A 24,259-nucleotide genomic window follows, 5' to 3' on the forward strand; every position below is an offset into this window, starting at 1 on the left:
AATTCCTGGGGTGTGTACGAAATGGTTTTTTAGACCAGTATGTTGAAGAACCGACTGGGGAACAGGCTATCCTAGATTTGCTATTGTGCACTGAGAAGCGGTTAATTAATAATCATCTTATGAGGGGTCTTTTAGGGAACAGTGTCCATAACATGATAGAATCCTTCATTAGGATGGAAAGTGAAGTAATCCGATCTGAAACTAAGGCTCTAAATCTAAACAAAGGAAACTACGAAGGCATGAGGCGTGAGTTGGCTAAAATAGATTGGGGAACTTCATTAAAAGGTACGGCGGTGGACAGGCAATGGCTAATATTTAAGGAACAGATGTATGCATTGCAACAGTTATACATTCCTTTCTGGTACAAAAACACAACAGGAAAAGTGGCTGAACCATGGTTAACAAAAGAAATTAAGGATAGTATTAGATCCAAAGAGGAGTCATATAAAGTTGCTAGAAAAAGTAGTAAGCTGAGGATTGGGAGCAGTTTAGAATTTAGCAAAGGAGGACCAAGAGATTGAGGGGAAAAATGTATGAGATTAAACTTGCAAGGAACATAAAAGCGGACTGTAAAAGCTTCTATAAGCATAGAAAAAGATTAGTGAAGACAAATGTAGGTCTCATGCAGTCCGAAACAGGAGAACTTATAATAGAGAACAATGAAATGGCAGAGTAATTAAACAACTACTTTAGTTCTGTCTTCATGAAGGAAGACACAGATAACTTCCCAGAAATGCTAGGGAACCAAGAGTCTAGTGAGAAGGAGGAATTGAAAGAAATTAGCATTACTAAAATAATAGTGGTGGAGAAATTAATGGGACTGAAAACCAATAACCCCCCCCCAGGACCTGATGATCTACATCCCAGGGTACTAAAGGAGGTGGCCATGGAAATGGTGGATGTGTTGGTTGTCATCTTCCAAAATTTTGTAGACCCCTGGAACAGTCCTGGCAGATTGAAGGGTGGCAAATGTAACCCCATTATTTAAAAAAGGAAAACAGTGAATTACAGATCAGTTAGCCTAACATCAGTGGTAGGGCAAATGCAAGAGTCTGTTATAAAGGATATGATAACAGGACACTTGGAAAATATCAATGGGATTAGATAAAGTCAACATGGATTTATGAAAGGGAAATCATATTTGACAAACCTACTGGAGTTTTTTGAGGACGCAACTAGCAGGATAGATAAGGGAGAACCAGTGGATTTTCAGAAAGCTTTTGATAATGTCCCACATAAGACGTTAGTGTGGAAAATTAAAGTACATGGGATTGAGGGTAATATATCAGTATGGATTCAGAATTGGTTAGCAGACGGGAAACCGAATAGGAATAAACAGGTCTTTTTCAGAGAGGCAGGCGGTGACTAGTGGGATACTGCAGGGATCAGTGCTTGGGGCCCCAGCTATATATATAAATGATTTGGATGAGGGAATCAAATGTAATATTTCCAAGTTTGCTGGTGACATGAAACTTGGTGGGAATGTGAGCGATGAGGAGGGTGTTAAGAGACTTCAAGGCAATTTAGACAAGTTGAGTGAGTGGGCAAATACATGGCAGATGCAATATAACATGGATAAGTGTGAAGTTATCCACTTTGGTGGGAAGAACAGATTGGCAGAGTATTATTTAAATGGTGATAGATTGGGAAATATTGATGCACAAAGGGACCAGGGTGTCCTTGTACACCAATGACTGAAAGGCAGCATGGAGATGCAGAAGCAGTTAAGAAGTCAAATGCCATGTTGGCCTTCATTTTTATTCATTCAAGAGATGTGGGCTTCGCTGGCTGGGCCAGATTTATTGCCCATCCCTAGTTGCCCTTGAGAAGGTGGTGAGCTGTCTTCTTGAACCGCTGCAGTCCATGTGATGTAGGTACACCCAGAGTACCCTTGTGTTACAGAGAACCCTGTAAACAGAGGACCCAGCGACAATGAAAGAACAGCGATATATTTCCAAGTCAGGATGGTGAGTGACTTGGAGGGGAACTTCCAGGCGGTGGTGTTCCCATCTATCTGCTGTCCTTGCCCTTCTAGATGGTAATGGTCGTGGGTCTAGAAGGTGCTATCGAAGGAGCCTTGGTGAATTCCTGCAGTGTAGCTTGTAGATGGTACACACTGCTGCTACTGTGCATTGGTGGTGGAGGGAGTGAATGTTTGTGGATGTGGTGCCAATCAAGTGGGCTACTTTGTCCTGGATGGTGTCAAGCTTCTTGAATGTTGTGGGAGCTGCACTCATCCAGGCAAGTGGGGAGTATTCCATCACACACTTGACTTGTGCCTTGTAGATGGTGGACATGCTTTGGGGAGTGAGGAAGTGAGTTACTTGTCGCACGATTCTGAGCCTCTGACCTGCTCTTGGAGCCACAGTATTTATATGGCTAGTCCAGTTCAGTTTCTAGTCAGTGGTAACCCCCAGGATGTTGATAGTGGGGGATTCAGTGATAGTAAGGCCATTGAACATCAAGGGGCTGGAAAAACTCAGCAGGTCTGGCAGCATCGGTGGAGGAGAGCACAGTTGACGTTTCGAGTCCTCATGACCCTTCAACAGAACTGTTGAAGGGTCATGAGGACTCGAAACGTCAACTGCGCTCTCCTCCGCCGATGTTGCCAGACCTGCTGAGTTTTTCCAGGTATTTCTGTTTCTGTTTTTGTTTTGGATTTCCAGCATCCGCAGTTTTTTGCTTTTATGAACATCAAGGAGCGATGGTTGGATTCTCTTTTGTTGGAGATGGTAGTTGCCTGACACTTGTGGCGCGTATGTTACTTGCCACTTGTCAGCCCAAGCCTGGATATTGTCCAGATCTTGCTGCATTTGGACATGGACTGCTTCAGTGTCTGAGGAGTCACAAATGTTGCTGAACATTGTGCAATCATCAGCGAACATCCCCACTTCTGATCTTATGATGGGAGGAAGGTCATTGATGAAGCAGCTGAAGCTGGTTGGGCTGAGGACACTACCCTGTGGAACTCCTGCATTGAAGTCCTGGAGCTGAGATGACTGACCTCTGACAACCACAACCATCTTCCTTTGTGCTAGGTATGACTCCATCTGGCGGAGAGTTTTCCCCCTGATTCCCATTGACTCCAGTTTTGCTAGGGCTCCTTGATGCCACACTCGGTCAAGTGCTGCCTTGATGTCAAGGGCAGTCACTCTCACCTCACCTCTAGATTTCAGCTCTTTTGTCCATTTTTGAATCAAGACTGTAATGAGGTCAGGAGCTTAGTGGCCCTGGCAGAACCCAAACTGGGTATCAGTGAGCAGGTTGTTGCTAAGCATGTGCTGCTTGATAGCACTATTTATGACCCCTTCCATTACTTTACTGATGATGGAGAGTAGACTGATGGGATGGTAATTGACCGGGTTGGGTTTGTCCTGCTTTTTGTGTCCAAGACATACCTGGGCAATTTTCCACATAGCCGCATAGATATCAGTGTTCTAGCTGTACTGAAACAGCTTGGCTAGGGACGCGGCATGCTCTGGAGCACAAGTCTTCAGTACTATTGCCAGAATATTGTTAGGGCCCATAGCCTTTGCAGTATCCAGTGCCTTCAACCATTTCTTGATATCACGTGGAGTGAATCGGATTGGCTGAAGACTGGCATCTGTGATGCTGGGGACTTCCAGAGGAGGCCGAGATGGATCATTCACTCGGCACTTCTGGCTGAAGATTGTAGCAAATGCTTCAACCTTATCTTTTGCACTGATGTGCTGGGCTCCTCCATCATTCAGGATTGGATTATTTGTGGAGACTCCTCCTCTCGTGAGTTGTTTGATTGTCCACCTCCATTCACGGTTGGGTGTGGCAGGACCGCAGATCCATTAGTTGTGGGATTACTTAGCCGGAATATCACTTGCTGCATGTGCTATTTGGCATGCACATAGTCCTGTGTTATGGCTTCAGCAGGTTGACACCTCATTTTTAGGTATGCCTGGTGCTGCTCCTGGCATGCCCTCCTGCACTCTTCGTTGAACCAGGGTTGATCCCCTGGCTTGATGGTAATAGTAGAGTGGGGGATATGCCAAGCCAAGAGGTTAGAGATTATGGGTTTGAGTACTGCTGCTGCTGATGGTCCATGGCACCTCATGGATGCCCAGTCTTGAGTTGCTAGATCTGTTTGAAATCTATCCCATTTAGCACGGTGGTAGTGCCACAGAACACGATGGAGGGAATCCTCAATGTGAATGTCGGACTTCGTCTCCACAATGACTATGCGGTGGTCACTCCTACCAATACTGTCATGGACAGATGCATCTGCATCAGGCAGGTCGGTGAGGTTGAGGTCAAGTATGTTTTTCCCTCTTGTTGGTTCCCTCACCACCTGCCACAGACCTAGTCTAGCAGCTATGTCATTTAGGACTCAGCCAGCTCGATCAATAGTGGTGCTACCGAGCCACTCTTGGTGATGGACGTTGAAGTCCCCGATCCAGAGCACGTTCTGCGTCTTTGCCACCCTCAGTGCTTCCTCCAAGTTGTGTTCAACATGGTGAAGCACTGATTCATCAGTTGTGGGAGGGCGGTATGTGGTAACCAGCAGGAGGTTTCCTTCCCCTTGTTTGACCTGATGCCATGAGACATCATGGGGTCTGGAGTCGATGTTGAGGACTCTCAGGACAACCCCCTCCCGACTGTATACCACTGTGCCGCCACCTCTGCTGGGTCTGTCCTGCCAGTGGGGCAGGACATCATCTGGAGTCACGTGTAGGCCAGACGAGGTAAAGACGACAGGTTTCCTTCCCGAAAAGGCATTAGTGAACTAGATGGATGATCAAAAATGGTCCCATGGTCATCATAGTAATTCCAGAATTTTATTGAATTCAATCTCCACCATCTGCTATGGCAGGATTCGAACCTGGGTCCCCAGAGCATTACCCTGGGTATCTGGATTACTAATCCAGTGACAATACCACTATGCCATCGCCTCCCAATTTGCATACAGGAGCAGGGATGTCTTATTGCAGCTGTACAGGGCCTTGCTGAGACTACACCTGGAGTACTGCGTGCGGTTTTGGTCTCCTTACCTAAGAAATGATATACTTTCCATAGAGGGAGTGCACCAAAGGTTCAGACTGATTCCTGGGATGGCAGGATTGTTGCATGAGGAGAGATTGGGCCGACTAGGCCTGTATTCACTGGAATTTAGAAGAATGAGAGGAGATTTCATTGAAACGTCTAAAATTCTAACAGGAATGGACAACACTGGGTGCTCAGATGATATTTCCTTTGGCTTGGGTGTCTCGAACATGGGGTTACAATCTCATGGTATGGGGGTGTGTGTCTAGAACAAGGGGTCCCAGTCCCTGGTTACTGAGATGAGGAGAAACACCTTCACTCAGAGGGTGGTGAACCTGTGGAATTCTACCATAGATGGCAGTGGAGGCCAAGTCACTGAATATATTTAAGAAGGAAATAGATTTCGGGAGTCTAAAGACGTCAAGGGGTATGGGAAGAGAGCAGGAGTATGGCGTTAAGGTAAAGGATCAGCCATGATCAGATTGAATGGCGGAGCAGGCTCGAAGGGCCAAATGATGTACTCCTGCTCCTATTTTCTGTGCTTCTAACCTTGTAGATGAAGGATAGGTTTTGATGGGTCAGGAAATATTCCAGTTGCCATGGTGTTGTTATAACTAGTCCAGTCAAGCTTAAGTGGACCCCCAAGGTGTGGGTAATGAACTTTGCAATGGTGAATGTCAAGGGCAGTTGGCTTAGTTTACTGTCATTCAGGATGTCATTGCCTGTGTGATAGTTATATACTACTTGTCAGCACACAGAAATGTTATCCAAGTCCTGTTGTGGGCTGGCATGGGCTACTTCAATATCAGAGGAATTGTTAACGTAGCTGGCACTGCAATTGCATTGATAGCCTTGCTCTCAACTTCATGTCTAAATTAGAATTTGTAGTTACATTGATGACCAAAGTAATGGTCAAATTGTGTTTTTATGCCATCTTTCAAATTCAGATTTTAAAACTGATGGCAACTTTTTCAGCCAGATTTGTCATTTAGCCTCATATCCAGAAGGAATTGACAAAATCCTTTCACTTCATTTGGTAAAGCAAAGTTCTAACACAACGTGACCCATTCTATAAATAAGCACTTATTGATATGCAGCAAGGCTATCCCAGCTGGTGTTTACTTGGAAAGAAACTCCGGAAGGCTGCAAATAATTGTGGTCCTGTGTGTATAACTTTCGGTGCAAACTTTATATTGAAAAGCATAAACAGGAATTTTTAATGCCCGTTTATATGAATATCAAATGTGATGTGAAATGTTTGCTTTGACAAAATTCAAGTGAAGAATATTAAATGAGCATGTGATCATTACTTATGTAATCTGTTAGTCCTGTGAAATTGAGACTTTTTGTCTTAATTGAATTACATTTTCTGTCCAATAGCTATGGAGTGACACCTGTAAATCTCAATATCAAGTCGTCAGGAAGACTTTATGGATCGGGTAAGAAATTTTACCTATTATTTTCTCCCTGAGCTACTTGCTAGTTGCAGCCAAGATAATGAGTAACTGCATAAACTGGCTCATAAGCATTGCTTGAGAGTGGCTTGGCAAAGATCCTTATTCTTTCCTATCCTGTATCACCGAGTGTATAAGTACATAGCCTCACTTGGCCATTTTTCAGAACTGTGGTTGCTTATTGAGAAATCAACGCTATGCCCCACATCTGAACTCTGGTAATTTTATATTTAAACTGATTTACTTTAGCTTTTGAACCTGTATATCTTGATGCAACAGAATTTTCTTTGTTGATTTTGTTAACATTGTTAACATTGATAACATGGCATTTGTAAAAAAAACATCAATTTGTAGTTTACATAGCCCCTTTAGCATAATTACAATTTTTTTTGGGATGTTGAGGTCAAAATAACCACAAAGACAAAACCAATGAGATTGTCAGTATATTAAAGAATATCTTTAACAAAAGCATTCCATTATCTAAGGTTTTAGGAATAGAAAATCTTCTACGTGCTGGAAATTTATTTTAATCATATATTTTCTATTCCCTGGTTCACAGTTGCCATTCAGTTCTACACACAGTAAGGAACCCTCACTACCACCTTTGTCAGTAACTGTTGTGATTTGCTCTTTGGGGAGTAAAGTGGCTTGCCAGTTAGGATACAAGATTAATTTTGTGCATTATTCAAATTCATGCTCTTTTGCTTTGCTAACATAGTGATTGGATATGATTGTAAATACTGCATTAACCTGAAGAGTTTTTTTGAATTGTACAGATCAGGTAATAGTCTTTGGTACGAGGTGAACAGCTACCCAATTCTCTGTTACTATTGTGGTCGAATCTGTCATACCATAGTAAAAATCTTAAAGCCTTATGTAACTATCCTCACTCAAGCCACTTATCACACACTGCTTCTGTCATTGTTAGCGTGCTCACCTTTTTGATAAAAGAGCAAAGTAATGCCTTGGAACATGGTTTTTTTTTAAACCCACGGTAATTACAGAGGTTAAAGCTATCAGATATTTCTTTTAGCAACGTTTTAAGCTATTTGAGCATCAATAACATCAAAATCACTTGCCGAATAGTGAGAAAGTAAAATAATTATTTTTAAAAACATGAAATGCTGGGAAAGCTCAGCAGGTCTTGCAGCATCTGTGGAGAGAGAAACAGAGTTAACATTTCGAGTCCGTCAGAGCAAGATGGTGAATTGAAATGGCAAGCAACAGGAAGGTTGGGATCATGCTTCCGGACTGGGCGAAGGTGTTCTGCAAAGTGGTCACCCAATGTAGAGGAGACCACCTTGTGAGCAGCACATGCAGTAGACTAAATTGAAAGAATTGCAAGTGAATCGCTTCTTCACCTGGAAGGAGTGTTTGGGGCCTTGGACAGCAAGGAGGGAGGAGATGAAGGGTCAGATGTCCAACTTCCTGCGATTGCATGGGGAGGTGCCAATGGGAAGGAAATGAGGTTTTGGGGGTGATTGAGGGCTGGACCAGGGTGTCACGGGGGGAACAGCCCCTGTTAAATGCTGACAAGGGAGGTGAGGGGAAGTTGTGTTTGGTGGTGGTATCATGCTGAAGTTGGTGGGAATGACAGAGGATGATCCTTTGAATGTGGAGGCTAGTGGGGTGAAAAGTGAGGACAAGGGGCACCCTATCATGGTAAAATAGTTCCTTTTTGAATGAATTATTTTATATTTGAGTTGTCTTTGCATCCAGTACATTGAATGAGAACTGCAACTGATTTAGAATGAAGTGGCAGATGAAGAAACTTTATCTCACTTTTGAAATGTTTTTAGCATTCTACAGTGGTAATATATTGTTACTTACTATCAATCTTTAACTTTTTATTTCCAGGAACAAAAGCTGGAAAGGGGGTTGACCTTGATGCCCCTGGGGACATCAATGGAATCCCAACGTTAGAAATAGATTTGGATTCTTTTGAAGATAAACCTTGGAGGAAACCAGGTATACAATTTTCTGTTACCACGTGATCCTCTCACCAGTTGAATATTTAACTTTGTGCATTAATTAAAGAGTTATTTTAGTGTTTTTGTCATCCAAGTCATGATGTTATTGGTAATGTCTGAAATTTATCTTCATTGTAGAAAATTGCTGAAAATGAGTTACCTGTATTAAATTCTTAACATAATGACTGTTTTATGTTCATGTAGCTCAAAATATGAGAGAAAAATAGTTGGAATTAAGTAATTATTGTAATTATAGTGTCGTTTGCTCATGCAGTTGTTTTCCCCTCCATTTAAGGTGCTGATCTTTCTGATTACTTCAATTATGGGTTCAATGAGGAGACTTGGAAGGCCTACTGTGAGAAACAGAAGCGACTGAGAATGGGTCTTGAGCCCCTCCCTCTTGCCTCAACTACAAACAGAATTACAGTTAGTATTCATTGAGATTACAGATTACAATTCTAACACGTGAATTATCAGTGCGCATCTTAGTTACGTCCTCAAAAAACTAGCTGATTTCCCCTTCATAAATCTGTGTTGACATAATATTGACCATATTCCAACAAGGAAGCATAACCTTAAAATTAGAACCAAGCCATTTAAGATCAAAATCAGGAAGTATTTTTCCACAAAAATGATAGTGGAAATCTGGAAGCAAAATACTGTGGATGCTGGGAAAACACTCAGCAGGTCTGGCAATATATGTGGAGAGAAACAGAGTTAATGTCTCCGGTCGTAACGAATTATTAAAACGCAGATCACCACACATTCAAAATATTCCTATCATACTCTTCCTCCCCCACTCCTTCCATTCCAAGCCTATTGTCAGACAGGAAATACTATTATAAAGTCTTAGTAAGAAAGTGCTAAGTTTCAATTTTACTGCCAATGAAATGAAGGAGAAGCAGGAGGAGTAGGAAGATCTAAAAACTCTTCTGTTCACTGAGAATGACATAGGAAAGTAGGAACAAAAGTAGACGATTCAACCCCTTGAATCTGTTCTGCCATTCAAACAGATCACGGCTGATTTGTACTCAACTCTAATTACCTGTCTTTTTACATTCTTGATGCCCTTACCTAACAAAAAATTCTATCCATGTCAGTCTTGTAAGTTTTAATTGACCCAGCATCCACAGTTTTTTTTGAGGGTAAGAGTCTCAAATTTCTACTATAATAGGAAATGCTGGAAAAACTTAGCATTTTTCCATTTCAGCATGTGACCTTTCATTACGACTGGAGACGTTAACTCTGTTTCTTTCCACATGCTGAATGTTTTCCCAGCATCCACAGTATTTTGCTTCCAGATTTCCACTATCATTTTTGTGGAAAAATACTTCCTGATTTTGATCTTAAATGGCTTGGTTCTAATTTTAAGGTTATCCTTCCTTGTTAGAATATGGTCAATATTATGTTAACACAGATTTATGAAGGGGAAATCATGTTTGACAAACCAGCTAGTTTTTTGAGGATGTAACTAAGGTGGACCAGGGGGAGCTGGTGGATTTATTTGTTTTTTCAGAAAGAAGTCAATAAGGTGACGAAAATGAGGTTATTACACAAAATTAGGTTTCTTGGGATTGGGAGTAATATATTAGCATGGATTGAGGATAGGTTAACAGACAAGAAGCAGTAGAAAATAACGGTTTTTCAGTTTGGCTGATTGATCCTTGCTAATCCAAATAGTTACAATGCTTGAACCTCATCTATTTAGAGTCTTAGCAATAACTATTTAGATGAGGGAACTGAGTGCAATGTACCCAGGCTTGCTAAGATACAAACTTAGGTAGAAAAGTAAGCTGTGAGAAGGACTTGGACTGCAAAAGGATTTAGTCAGGTTAAGCAAGTGGGCAAGAATGTGGCATACGGATTGTAATGTGGAAAAATGTGAAGTTATCCACTTTGATAGGAAAAATAGAAAAGCAGAATATTTTTTAAGAGGTGAGAGACAGGGGAATGTTGGTATTCGGAGGAATCTGGGTCTCCTTGTACACAAGTCATGGGAAGTTAACATGCAGGTACAGCAAGTAATTAAAAAGCAAATGTTATGTTAGCCTTTATTACAAAGCTTTTGAGCATAAGAATAAAGAAATCTTACTGCAATTGTTATAGGGCCTTGGTGAGACCACGCTTGGAGTACTGTATACAAGTTTGGTCTTGCCAAGGATAGAGTGCAATGAACGTTCATTAGGCTGATTCCTGGGATGAGGGGATTGTCCTTTTGAGGAGGGTTTGAGTAGACTAGACCAATATTCACTATAGTTTAGAAGAACACAGGATGATCTCATTGAAAGGCATACATTTTTTTAAGGGAGTTGCCGGGGTAGATGTTGGGAGGATGTTTCCCTGAATGAGGAGTCTACAACTAGAGGTTATCATTTCAGACTTAAGGGGTCAACCATTTAGGACTGAGATGAAGAGATCCTTTTCTCACTCAAAGGGTTGTGAACCTTCAGAATTCTTGAGTTGTGGGTGCTCAGTTGTTGAGTATATTCAAGACTGCAATCAATAAATTTTTGGATACTAAGGGAATCAAGGGATATGGGAATAGCACAGGAAGATATAGTTGAGGCAGATCAGTTTCGACCTTATGGAATGGCAGAGCAGGCTCAAGGGACTTAATGGCTTAGTTTTGCAACTACTTTGCAAGTTCTGGACTCCACACCATAAGAAATGGTTTTTATCTATCCTATCTGCACTGTACCCCTCCAAGATCAACATAACTTTCCTCACGTTCAGTGCCAGAATTGAATGTAATTATCAATTTGGGCTCTGACAAAGACTTTGTACAACTGAAACATCAATTCCCTACTTTATTTTGTATGTTAATCCTCTTTGGCGTTGGAGGCCAATATTTGATTAGCTTTTTAAATTTACTTTGTGCTTGTGTTGATGGCTTTCAATGATTTATGTATATGGACATCTAAATTCCTATGCTCCTCCAGAGCTGATTGGTTTCTCACTCTTAAAATATTCTGATTTGTCTTTCTCAGATTCAACATTGACCTCACACATCCCACAATAAACTTCCAACTGCCAAACTTTTGACTTCTCATTTATACTGTGTATGTCCCTTTGTATAGTCTTGCTCCATTTTCTGCAACTTGCTTGCTGTGTGTGGTGGAGATCATACTGAAAATTATGCACTGGTATTGAAATGTTATTTTTTTTCAGGTACAGCAGGGTAGAACTGGAAACCCTGAGAAAGAACCAGAGATACCACCCCCTAAGATGGACTTCCCTTCTCCTCCAAATCGTTTCAGGGCAGGACCTCCGCCCAACAGGTCAGAACTTGGGCAAAGGCAGGTCCAGTGGAAGTTTTTGAATTTTCTCCCAGTAGTTATTGCTCATGTTTTAATAAAGCATATAGATGTGAAATTCTGGCACTATGTCCAGTTGAAATGTGTTTCAAAACTTGCATTATGTCTAGAGAAAACATTTTGAGCTATAAGTGCTAAGGTGAAATACTAGTGGTTAAGGTTGAAAGCTATTGTATTTGAGGTGGTGAATTTGGAATATCAAACACCATCCTGGCTTGGATATATATCTCTGGTCCTTCACTGTCGTTGGGTCAAAATCCTGGGTCTCCCTTCCTTTCACAGCGCTGTTGATAGTGCACTGATATGAGGTCCAATATCTAGGGCTGCTTGAATCTCATCTTTTGTGTGAAGAGTAAGTTCCCTAAGGGGTGAATGCCAATGGTAAGCGCTCCTGAATTTTGTTGCCAAATGTTTTCTTTCATGGTTCATCCATGCTCGGAGTTTTTTTTTAAATTGATTGATTTGAGAAATAAACACTGTTGATGTCTTTCAACCTTTTCTTGAATGAGCACTTTGTTCTCATTTTTATTCAACTTGTGAGGCAGTCATCTTTTCTACTGGATAATGTTACTGCAAGCAATGGATATACTTTACTCAACATGATATCCAATTTGTTATATTCATGAGAATTTGTGTTGGTGAGAGGAAGCATGCTCCCCCAAAGCGTGACTAACCTGCCCATCTCTTTATTCCCTCCCCCACTGACTATCTGCCCAATCTGGAGGACATATTTTATTATTGTCCAGAGGTTCATCAAACAGGAGAGTCAAGAGCTTGTGAAACTGTCATGACAATAAGGTTTTGAGAGGTTCATGATTAGGATTTCTACGAAGCATTCTGAAACCAAGACTGCCTACTTTCAGCTCTGTATTATCACCCACCTTTGCCTCAACCTCAGCCCATCTGCTGCTGATTTTGTCGCTTCCAGGACTTGACTATTCCAATGCCTCCTGACTGACCTCTCATTTTTCACCCTCCATGAACTTCAGCTCACCCAAAACGGGTACATTAGGATACAGGAAGCAATTGCTTCTGTTCTCACTGACCTATGTTGGCTCCTGATCAAGCCGTGCCACAAATTTAAAATTCTCATCCTTGTGTTCAAATTCCTTTATGGCTAAGTCCCTCTCTGGGTAGAATTTTACCCTTGGCGTGCGGGCGCACGGCCGACACGCCCGTGCGTGAAATAAAGCGCGTTGAGGTCGGATGAGCATACCGACGTCAACGCGCACTCGTGATATTTCGCTCGGCGGGTGCGCGATGAAGACTGAGGCGCACCCACAATTAATTAAATGGCCAATTAAAGCCCTTGAGAGACCAATTGACTCGTTTATGTAGCCCGTGCAATTTTCAGGCCGTCACATGGGCAAAATGGGCAGGCAGGCAGGTCACAGTTTGCAAAACCTCATCCACGGGCAGAATAAGAGGGGTCAGTGGGCTTCACAAAGCAAATAGTGAGTAGTTTTGGATATCGCTTACTGCTGCTTGCTTCTGTGAACAGGACAGCTTCATTCTGCTTCAGAGAATTTAGAGGCTTCAGTTCAGGACTCAGTGTTGCCTTCCAGGCCCCTGGAGGATTCACACCATGTGGGGCCTTCCAGGTATCAGACAGCCTTTCCTTACCCTGGTATTGGGGATTGTGGTCTCCGCTGGAAGCACCTCCTCTGAGGAGGAAGAGAGGGCAGAAGGGGGAGGAGGCCAGGTGTCCCTATTCAGTTTCCAGGGGAGCGACCTGTGGGAGGAGAGGTGCAGGCATAAGGGCCGCAGGGCCAACAGGAAGGCCAAGGTGGAAGGGGCCGCAGAGGACGTCACTAACCTGGTAGGCTTACAGGCGGCGATGCAGCTACCTCAGTATGTCTCTCAAGGGAGTCAGTGACCTCCTTCTGTCAGAGGATCGGCCCTGAGATCAGCTCTGGCTGAGAGGGTGGACACCCCATGCCAGTGGCTCGGAAGCTCATGGTAGCCCTAAACTTTTATGCCTCCGGCTCTTTCCAGGGGTCAGTGGGGGATCTTTGTGGAGTGTTCCAATCAGCTGTCCATAGCTGTGTCAAACTCGTGACAGACTCTCTGTTCAGGTGTGCATTGACTTTCATTCATTACCGTATGGACCAGGCCAGCCAGGCAGAGCGAGCCAGAGGCTTTGCAGCAATTGCTGGGTTCCCCTGCATCCAGGGTGCTATAGACTGCACACGTGTGGCCATCGAGGCGCCAGTGGGTGAGCCGGGAGCCTTCGTCAACAGAAACGGATTCCACTCCATGAACATGCAGATAATGTGTGACCACAAGATACAGATTCTGCAAGTTTGTGCAAGGTACCCTAACAGCTCCCATGACGCCTACACCCTGAGACACTCCCAGGTGCTGAGGCTCTTTAGTGCTCCAGCCCGGCTGGATGGATGGCTGCTGGGTGACAAGGGCTATCCGCTCAGAAGGTGGCTCATAATGCCTCTCCGCCACCAAAGAACAGAGGCCGAGCAGCGGTACAACAGGAGCCATGGCTCCACAAGGGCAGTAGTAGAGAGAACCATAGGTCTTCTCAAGATGTGCTTCCGATGCTTAGACCGTTCTAAGTTCTAAGTACCCCCCAGATCGTGTGTCACCAATAGTGGTTGCATGCTGCGCTCTCCACAATCTGGCACTGGAAAGGGGGGACGCATTGGAGGAAGAGGATCTTGACGCAGCTTCACAGGCAACAGACGATGAGACCAGTAGTGAGTCCAAGGACGAGCACGCTCAGGAGAACGCTGAGGGCATAGACGCAGACCTGAGTAACCTCCAGGGAGGCAGGGACACCCGGGAAACTTTGATCCAACGCTCCTTCAGCTAGCCTACCAAATAAGAACCACTGCCACATGCCAGGGCTGCAGGCTCCTTATTTGATCCCCAACAGGACCAGTTCTTTGCTCAACAATACACACGATGTGCCTTTGTAATAATGTTTAAGGAGTCACACGTCCATCATAACATCATGGCTTACCTCGCACCTACAGAGCAAATGAAGCATCCAGAGGCCAGTTGCAAAAAAAAAAATCTCATTTACCTGAGTGACAAACACAGCAGAAATTAACATTCACCAGTATTTTACATGACACCATTTAAAAAAAAAACCCAGAAAAGTGGGGGAAACAAATATCACCGGGGATCAGGGCGTGTTGTGCTTAACGTGCTTTACGTTTTCACTTGCGAGTGCTCCGTCTAGGTGCTCCTCCCTCATTGGCAACGGCATTGGAGACAGCTTGCTCACTCTGCTGTCTTCTTGGCCTTGATGACCTTGGTGGGTGTCCTCTGGCCCATGGAACCTGTGCTGGCCCACCTGGAAGGGACGTCCAGTGCCATGGCTGGCATCTCCCTAGCCCCTGCAGCCTCCTCAGATGCCACAGTCACTGGCAGAGGGGCGGAGGAGCCCTCCAGAGTGCCCTGAGAGGAGCCCGCAGAGACGACAGGCAGCTTGTGCGCCAACGTCAGGTCGCTCAGGACCTCCCTATTCACCATTGATGGACGGGCACTTAGCTGGGATACTGGGTGCCCAATTCATCTCCCACACTGACACTAACCAGCTTAGGTCATTGCTGGTGTGAGGGCTTGCAGTTCCGAGCGCAACCCCAGGGACCCCTGATTCAGCTCCTGGCGGAGCCTCTCCATGAGAGTCGCCTCTCTCTCTATGGAGGAGGCATTTCACACGGCCATGAGGGTCAACGCAGTGCTTATGCTCCGCAGGGACTACTTCATCACGGAGACCATGGCACGCATTTCCTCATGTATCTCTGCCAGATCCTCCCACATACCCTGCTGCACATCAGCAACTGCTGCTTCGGGGATGATTCCAGAGGCCCATCATCAGCCATTGACTGAGCATTGTCCTGGTGCCCAGCAGTCCTCCGACTGCCGGCACCCTGGGCGCTCTCAAGCGAGAGCCTGCACCTCAAGTGAGTGTGAAGTGCCCTCACCAATGTGCACCGAGATACTAGACGCCGATCTTATGCCCACTGAGGTGCTGGTATCTGCGCCGGTGCCTGCTTCACAGAGAGGGTCTGACGCTGGTGCGTGCTCAGCATGCTGGTTCTCAGGGGTCAGGGGTGAAGCTTCAGGCTCCTCACAACGAGGGGCTGCTGGTGAGCCTAAAAGGACATGTCATTAGTTTAAGTCATTAGACTGTCATTGTGCATGCCTGGCATCCTCATGCGACAGAGATCTGCATTATGGTGCCCTCGTCTTTCCATTATCAATGGGCGTTCCAGGTTCGAGGCTCACATCAATATACAGACTACACTGTAATGGTTGCAACAAGCCACATTTTCACCTCAGTGCACTGCACTCTTAACATTGCTCTGGCACCCCAACCTCACCGTGGCCGCTTGACTGAGGTGCATAGCGTCTCTCCACCTCCAGGGCCTCGTGCTCGTATCTACTAAGGATGAGGAGGTGTGGGGGTCACCCGCCAGACCTCTCTGCATAGTTATGGAATGTTTTCTCCAGAAAGGACAGAGGAGCATTGATTAGTCCACCCTCTACCTGTAGCGCCATTGCAGCCTGGCCAATCCCACCTGAGGCAAACCTCTCAGGGCTCAGCATATTTGTGACCCTGGAGCCGCAAGGCACTCAGCCTAAGCAGCCAGGGCTCACCCGCCATGGCCAGATCCTGCCTCATTAACATTTGCCACTCACTCTGTAACAACACAGGTCCACGGTGGGGGCAGCTCTTTCCTGTTCTGCAAACACGGTACTCGCCCTTCCTGATCGCAGGAGATCGTTAAAGCGCTTCCGGCACTGGACCCTTGTGCGCCTAACCACATCGTGGCTGCTGACCCTGGATGTTACCACCTCCCAGGCCTTTTTGGTGAGGTGGGAGGGGCCTCCTCCTCCCGTCCCTGGAGACAAGTGTTTCTCTCCTGGTTGCCACCTCCTCCAGGAAGGCCGTGAAGCACTTGCCTAAAAAACGCAGGGCCAACTGCCCCGCTGACCTGCCCTCCCGCCTGCCACGTCCACCCGCTGTGGCATCCATGCACATCCATGACTCCCACATCCTTCGGTGGCAGCCTTCCAGGGGCCGCTGAGGCCGCATTTGAATCAGCCGCCGGGTCGCCATTGGACCCAGCGGACATTAATGCCCCAGCCCGCCCCTTCACGCTCATTCAAAGGCCGTGTCTCACATTGGGCGGGCCTTAATTGGCCCACCCGCGTAAAATCGCGGGGCGCTGCCAATTGCGGGTGGCAGGTGGCTTCCCGCCTACCCCTGTCGAGCCCACGTGCCAAGGTTAAAATTCTGTCTTCTATTTTTCTAGCCTCCTGTATCCAAATCAATAACATCCAAGAACTCCGCATTCCTCTTCCAACCCTATTGGCTTGTACATCCATCACTATGCCCCACCATTGCTGCCTGCGCTCTCAGTCCCAAGCCCCCACCACACCCCCCCACCCTCTTTATGTCATATCTTAAATTTAGTCAGAAAGAGGAAGGTATTTTGTTCACCTGTCTAAACAGCTTACCATGTGCCAGATTTAGTTGGCTGACACTTCTGTGTCGCACCTTGGGATGTGTTACTACATTAAATGCACTATGTAAACATAAGTTGTTATGTTAGAAGTGGTCAGGAAATGAGTGATCAGAGAACAATTTCAGAAAAATTGTAATTAAAGTATGGAATTAATTTCAGCGAAACCATTGAAACAGCATCATAAATGGGTTGGAGAAGCTGGAATACTTCTGGGGGGAAAAGGAGGGTAGAGAATTTTTCAGAAAGCTGACATTGGGCTTAATCAAAAGGGAGCAGATTTGTTGGACCCAATGATTTTTTATTTGGTGTTTTAAAGTATGTTCTCTCTCATTTCCTGTTTTTGATGAGTGAACATTACTGCTAAAAATGTTCAGGTTAACAGACTTTTTACTAACTCTCCTTGAATTGATTATATGAGCCTGAAATCTTTAGTGGATGCTGTCTTGTAATGTGTTTGGGATCATTGTTTTGTTTGCATAACATTTTAATTTTAATTTACCAATATTTTACTGTTTGCAAATCAACCAGAATATGTTTGTTGCCACTACCTTAATCTATAACCTGTTTTTCAGAAGGCTGTCTGGGTCCATAGAGGTTATTGGAGGTCAGTTAATTACCATTGCTCGTGTGGAGGGGCGACGTCGGGACAGGGGTGGAGCAGATGAAAATGCCATCCAGGTTTGTTAAGTACTTGTGTACAAATATTCCAACAGTTAAGTTGATGTTTTTTGCAAGTCACCTGAGCTATTTTATGGGAAGAACGGAAGTTACATTTTTAAAGAAAGAATTGTAGTTTCATAATGCGGATGGAGTAACTCAAATGGCTTCCTATGTAAGAGCAAGTCTAGTCATTTGTACACTTTTAAAAATCAAGCTTGCAAACAGTCTCCAGAAACTTGAACTATGTTTTATTTGAATATTTTTGTTGAAAGTGGAAGATGATATTGCTGGTATAACTGTCAGGAAAGGTTTGAAGCCTGTTGAAAGTCTCAGGAACTGAGTTTGATGTACACCATTCTATAAGTGTCCTGGTTGCACTTCCATTTTTTTGCTTAGTAGCTTCATGCAATCAGCTGTTAGCAGTTACATAAAATATTTTGTAATAATCAACTGAACTAGAATACGGAAGGAGTGGATATTTGGTGTTATTTGTGATAATGAGGTTGAAACTCAGAAGTGCAATTTTTGGATGGGGGGAAATAGGATGAAGAGTGAGAAAAGGAAACATTTTGTATTAAGTTGATGCAGAGTTTCAGGGAGTGAATTATCATTAAATCTAACATTAAACTTCAAAATTATTCCAGCTGCCTCTCCAGCATGTTGGTCAGAATTTTACAGCACATTCAATCTAACTGACCTGTCTTGTTTTTTTTCCTCTAACTCTATTCATGGAATGTGGGCATTTGTTGCCCATCCCTAATTGCCCTAGGCTTTTTTGAGGGGGCAGTTAAAAGTCAGCCACATGTAGCCAGTAGTAGACCAGTAGAACAGCAGATTTCCTTCCCTAAAGTGTATTGGTGAATCAGATGGGTTTTTATGTCAATCAATGATAGTTTCACAGTCACCATCACTGAGATTAGCTTTGAATTGAAGATTTTATTAATTGAATATAAATTCCACCATCTGGTGGGATTTGAACCAGTGTCCCCAGAACATTAGTCTGGGCCTCTAGGTTACTAGTCCAGTGACATTACCACTACACTACTGTCTCTGGTATTTATGCTGGTATTTATGCTCCTTATGAACCTCTTCGACATTACTTCAGTTAACCCTATCAGCATAGAAAGTCTGAACTTAATTAAAAAATACTAAATGTAGTGACTTCTAGCCATTTTGTATGAAGTAGGAGCAGCAATAGGCTATATAACCCCCTCAAGCTTGCTCTGCTATTGAGTGAGAACTTTGCTGAACTTCTACATCAACTCCACTTTCCCACCCTATCCCCATATCCTTAGATTTTTTGGGGGTTATAAGGAAATCAGCCAATCTGAGTCTTGAATATACTCAACGACTGAGCATCCATTGCCGTCTCGGTGGAGAATTCTAAAGGTTCACAGCCCTCAGAGTGAAGCAGTTTCTCCTCAGCTCGCTCTTAAATGGCCCTTAGCCTGAAACTGTGACCCCTTATACTAGATTCTATATCCAGGAAACCACCTCTCAGCATTTACCCTGTTAGGCCCTTTTATACATTTCAATGAGATCACTTCTCATTCTTCTAAACTCCAGGGATCATAGGCCTATTATACCCAACCTCGCCTCATAGGACAGCTCTCATCCCAGGAACCAGTTTAGTGAATCTTCAGTGCACCCCACTAAGGCAAGTATAACATTCCTTGGGTACAGAGACTAAAACTGTACACAGTACTCCAGGTGTGGTCTCAGCAAAGACCTATAGAATTGCAGCAAGGCTTCATTGCCTTATACTCCAACTCTCTGTACCCTGTATGTTAACTTGCTGTGATTCATGTGAAAGGACTTACAAATCCTTCTGCATGCTGATATTTACTAGCCTCACCTCTTGTTATTTAAAAAAGAATGTGCTTTTCTATTCTTCCTACCAGGTGGAGGTGGTGGCGTAGTGGTAATGTCACCTGGACTAGCAATCCAGAGGCAGCTAGTGGAATTTGAATTCAAGTAATAAATCTGGAATTAAAAGATAATCTCAGTAATGATGACCATTGTTGATTGTCGTAAAAATTCATCTGGCTCACTGTCTTTTAGGTTAGGGAAGGAAATCTGCCATCTTTACCTGGTCTGGCCTACATGTGATTCCAAACCCACAGCAATGTGGTTGACTCCTAACTGCCCTCTGAAATGGCCAAGCCACAAAGTCACAGAAGGAATAAAAACGGGTGGACCACCCGGCACCGGAAACAACGGCACAACCAGCCCTGTCGATCCTGCAAAGTCCTCTTTGCTAACATCAGGGGGCTTGTGTCAAAATTGGGAGAGCAGTCCCACAGACTAGTCAAGCAGCAGCCTGATATAGTCTCACACGGAATCATATCTTACAATGTCCCAGACACCACCATCACCATCCCTGAGTATGTCATGTCCCACTTGCAGGGCAGACCCAAGAGGTGGTGACATAGTGGTATCCAATCAGGAGGGAGTTGCCCTGGGAATCCTCAACATTGACTCCCATGGAGTTTCATGGCATGACATCAAACATGGGCAAGGAAACTACCTGTTGATTACCACCTCTTGTCCCCCCCCTCCACTGATAAATCCGTATTCTTCCATGTTGGGATTCACTTGGAGGAAGCACTGAGGGTGGCAAGGGTACAGAATTTACTCTGGGTGGGTGGGGGATTCAAATGTAGCACCACTACTGACCAAGCTGGCCAAGTCCTAAAGGACATAGCTGCTAGACTGGGTCTGCGGCAGGTGGCGAAGGTACCAACAAGAGGGAAAAACCTACTTGACCTCATCCTCGCCAGTCTACCTGTCGCAGGTGTATCTGTCCATGACATTAATGGTAGGACTGACCATCGCATGCCCATGTGTGACAAAGTCCTGTCTTCACATAGAGGGGTATCCTCAATCATGATGTGTGGCACTACCACTGTGTTAAATGGGATAGATTTCAAACAGATCTAGCAACTCAAAACTGGGCATCCATGAGGCACTGTGGGCTAGCAGCAGCAGAATTGTATTCAACCTCAATCTGTAACCTCATGGCCCAGCATATTCTTCACTCTACCATTGCCATCAAGCCAGGGAATCAACCCTGGCTCAACGAAGAGTGCAGGAGGCTTGCCAATAGCAGCAACAGGCATACCTAAAAATGAGGTGTCGACCTGGTGAAGCTGTAACACAGGACTACATAGATGCCAGACAGTGTAATCAGCATGCGAGATACAGAGCTAAGCAATCCCACAACCAACAGATCCGACCTAAGCTCTACAGTCATGTTACATCCAGTCGAGAATGGTGGTGGATAATTAAACAACTAACCAGAGGAGGATGCCCAACATCCAAACAAATGCTGGCCTAGCCAGTGATGTCCACACCCCATGAAAGAATAAAGAAATAAAGTTCAGGAGTGTGATGGAATACTCTCCACTTTCCTGGGTGAGTACAGCACCGACACTCAAAGATTGACACCATCCAGGACAAAGCAGCCCACTTATTGACGCCCCATGCACCACCTTCAACATTCATTCCTTCCACCGTTGATGCACAGTGTGTACCATCTACAAGGTAGCATCTCACCAAGGCTCATTAGTCAGCACCTTCCAAACCCACGACCTCCATCACCTAAAAGGGAAAGTCCAGCAGTTGCATGGGAACACCAGCACCTGCAGGTTCCCCTCCAAGCCACATGCCACCCTGACTATGCCACCATTCCTTCACTGTTGCTGGGTCAAAAGCCTGGAACTCCCTCCCTAACAGCACTGTGGGTATACCTACACCACATGGACTGCAGCAGTTCAAAAAGGCGACTCATCACTTTCTCAAGGGCAATTGGAGATGGACCAGTGACGCACACATCCAATGAAAGAATAATAAAAGTAGATAATTTCACATTTCCAAACATTATTCTCCCTCTGCTGCTGCCTTGTTCAGACAGTTAACCAGTCCATATCCCTTTGCAGGCTCCTTACATCAAAGCTTACTTTCCCACCTAGCTTTGTATCATCAGGGGGATGGGATCCTGAGAGGAGGTTCAGCAGGGGGAGATGCATAACCAAAATTAGAAGAGCGAGCAAGTGAGACTGGACTGGAAGGCATAGAAATTATAGGCCAATTAAGGCACAAGGGAGTTTGGCAAGGTAGGCTGGAATTTATTTTAATGCAGGGAGTCTGACGAATAAGGCAGATGAGTTGAGGGCACAAATTAACACATGGAAGTATGATGTCACTGCTGTCGCGGAGACATGGTTGAGAGAGAGGGGCAGGATTGGCAACTCAATATTCCAGGATACAGAGACAGGGAAGGAGGTAAAAGAGGAGGGGGTATCGCAATATTGACCAAGGAATCAATTACAGCAGTAAGGAGGGATGACATCTTAGAAGGCTCCTCAAATGAAGCCACATGGGTAGAACTTAAAAACAAAAAAGGAGCAATCACATTGCTGGGAGTGTACTATAGGCCCCCAAACAATCGGAGAGAAATAGGAGAGCAGATATGTAAGTAAATTTCAGAGAAGTGTAAAAATAATAGGGTATTTCAACTTCCCCAGCATTAACTTGGTTAGTCATGGTGTGATAGGCTTAGAGGGAGCGGAATTCTTAAAATGCATCAAGGAGAGCTTTTTAAGCCAGTACATAGAAGGTCCTACAAGAGAGGGGGCGGTCCTGGACTTAATTTTAGGAAATGAAGCCGGGCAAGTGGTAGAGGTATCAGTGGGGGAGCATTTTGCAGATAGTGATCATAACTCCATTAGATTCAAGGTTGCTTTGGAAAAGGACAAGGATGGGCTAGAAATCAGAGTTCTAAATTAGGGGGAGGCCGATTTTAATAAGATCAGAAATGATTTGGCCAGAGTGGACTGGGAGCAGCTACTTTTAGGTAAATCTGCGTCAGAGCAGTGGGACTCATTCAAGAAGGAAATAGGGAGAGTACAGGGCCAACATATTCCAGTAAAGACAAGGGGTGGGACCAACAAATCCAGGGAACCCTGGATGTCGGGGGATATACAGGATTGGATAAAGAGAAAAAGGGAGGCTTATGGCAGATACTGAGGGCTCAAAACAGCGGAAGCCCTAGAGGAGTATAGAATGTGTAGGGGGAAACTTAAAAAGGAAATTAGGAGAACAAAAAAGGGGCATGAAAAAACATTGGATTGGCAGGTAAAATAAATGAAAATCCAAAGTTATTATACAAGTACATTAAGAGTAAGAGGATAACTAGGGAGAGTAGGGCCCATTAAGGACTATAGTGGTAATTTGTGTGTGGAGCCGGAAGACGTAGATAGGGTTCTAAATGAATACTTTGTGTCAATGTTCACAAGTGAGAGGGACGACGTGGGTATGGAAATCAGGCAGAAGGACTGTGATATAATTGAAGAAATTAGCATTGAAAGGGAGGAGGTTCTAAATGGTCTGGCAGGCTTACAAGTAGATAAATCTCCAGGCCCAGATGAAATGTATCCCAGGCTGTTGAGTGAGGCAAGGGAGGAGATAGCAGGGGCGCTGGGAATAATTTTCAATACCTCTCTGGCCACAGGAGAGGTGCCAGAGGACTGGAGGACAGCCAGTGTGGCACCGTTATTCAAAAAGGGAGGAAGGGATAAACCAGGGAATGACAGGCCAGTCAGTCTAACCTTAGTGTTAAGGAAATTATTGGAAGCAATTCTGAGGGATAGAATTAATCTACACCTGGAGAGGTAGGGATTAATCAAGGACAGTCAGCATGGTTTTGTTAAGGGGAGGTCATGCCTGACCAATTTGATTGAATTTTTCGAAGAGGTGACCAGGTGTGTAGGTGAGGGCAATGCATTTGACATAGCCTACTTGGACTTCAGCAATGCTTTTGATAAGGTCCCGCATGGGAGACTGATAACGAAGGTAAGAGCCCATGGGATCCAAGGCAATTTGACAAATTGGATCCAGTATTGGCTGAGTGGCAGGAAGCAGAGGGTAATGGGCGAGGGGTGTTTTTTGTGACTGGATGCTTGTGTCCAGTGGTGTTCCACAGGGATCGGTGTTGGGTCCCTTGCTGTTTGTGATATATATAAACGATTTAAACTTGAATGTAGGAGGGTTGATCAGTAAGTTCGCGGATGACACGAAAATTGGTGGGGTGGTAAATAGTGAGGAGGATAGCCTTAGATGACAGGAGGATATAGATGGGTTGGCCAGATGAGCTGATCAGTGGCAAATGGAATTTAACCTGGATAAGTGTGAGGTGATGCACTAGGGCAGGACAAACAAGGCACGGGAATACACGATGAATGGTAGGACCCTGGGAATTACCAAGGATCAGAGGGACTTTGGTGTGCATGTCCACTGGTCCCTTAAGATAGCAGGACAGGTAGATAAGGTGGTTAAGAAGGCATATGGGATAC

The 24,259-nt window shown here is 44.6% G+C and overlaps 1 protein-coding gene across 7 annotated transcripts in view; it reads left to right on the forward strand.

Moving 5' to 3' along the window:
- Positions 1 to 24,259, forward strand: part of fip1l1a (FIP1 like 1a (S. cerevisiae)) — a 97,819-nt gene that overhangs the window by 20,036 nt on the left and 53,524 nt on the right. For 2 of the 7 annotated variants that reach the window (XM_078547868.1, XM_078547882.1), the window contains exons 5-9: positions 6,394 to 6,452; positions 8,325 to 8,435; positions 8,733 to 8,863; positions 11,606 to 11,733; positions 17,819 to 17,924. In XM_078547868.1, coding sequence (XP_078403994.1) covers positions 6,394 to 6,452; positions 8,325 to 8,435; positions 8,733 to 8,863; positions 11,606 to 11,733; positions 17,819 to 17,924 — 535 coding nt within the window. The remainder of the gene's footprint in view (positions 1 to 6,393; positions 6,453 to 8,324; positions 8,436 to 8,732; positions 8,864 to 11,605; positions 11,734 to 17,818; positions 17,925 to 24,259) is intronic. The other 5 variants (XM_078547888.1, XM_078547899.1, XM_078547894.1 and 2 more) reach the window with 3 other exon arrangements.

This window comes from Cetorhinus maximus, chromosome 1 (genome assembly GCF_964194155.1).
Source record: "Cetorhinus maximus chromosome 1, sCetMax3.hap1.1, whole genome shotgun sequence".
NCBI classification, from domain to species: domain Eukaryota; kingdom Metazoa; phylum Chordata; class Chondrichthyes; order Lamniformes; family Cetorhinidae; genus Cetorhinus; species Cetorhinus maximus.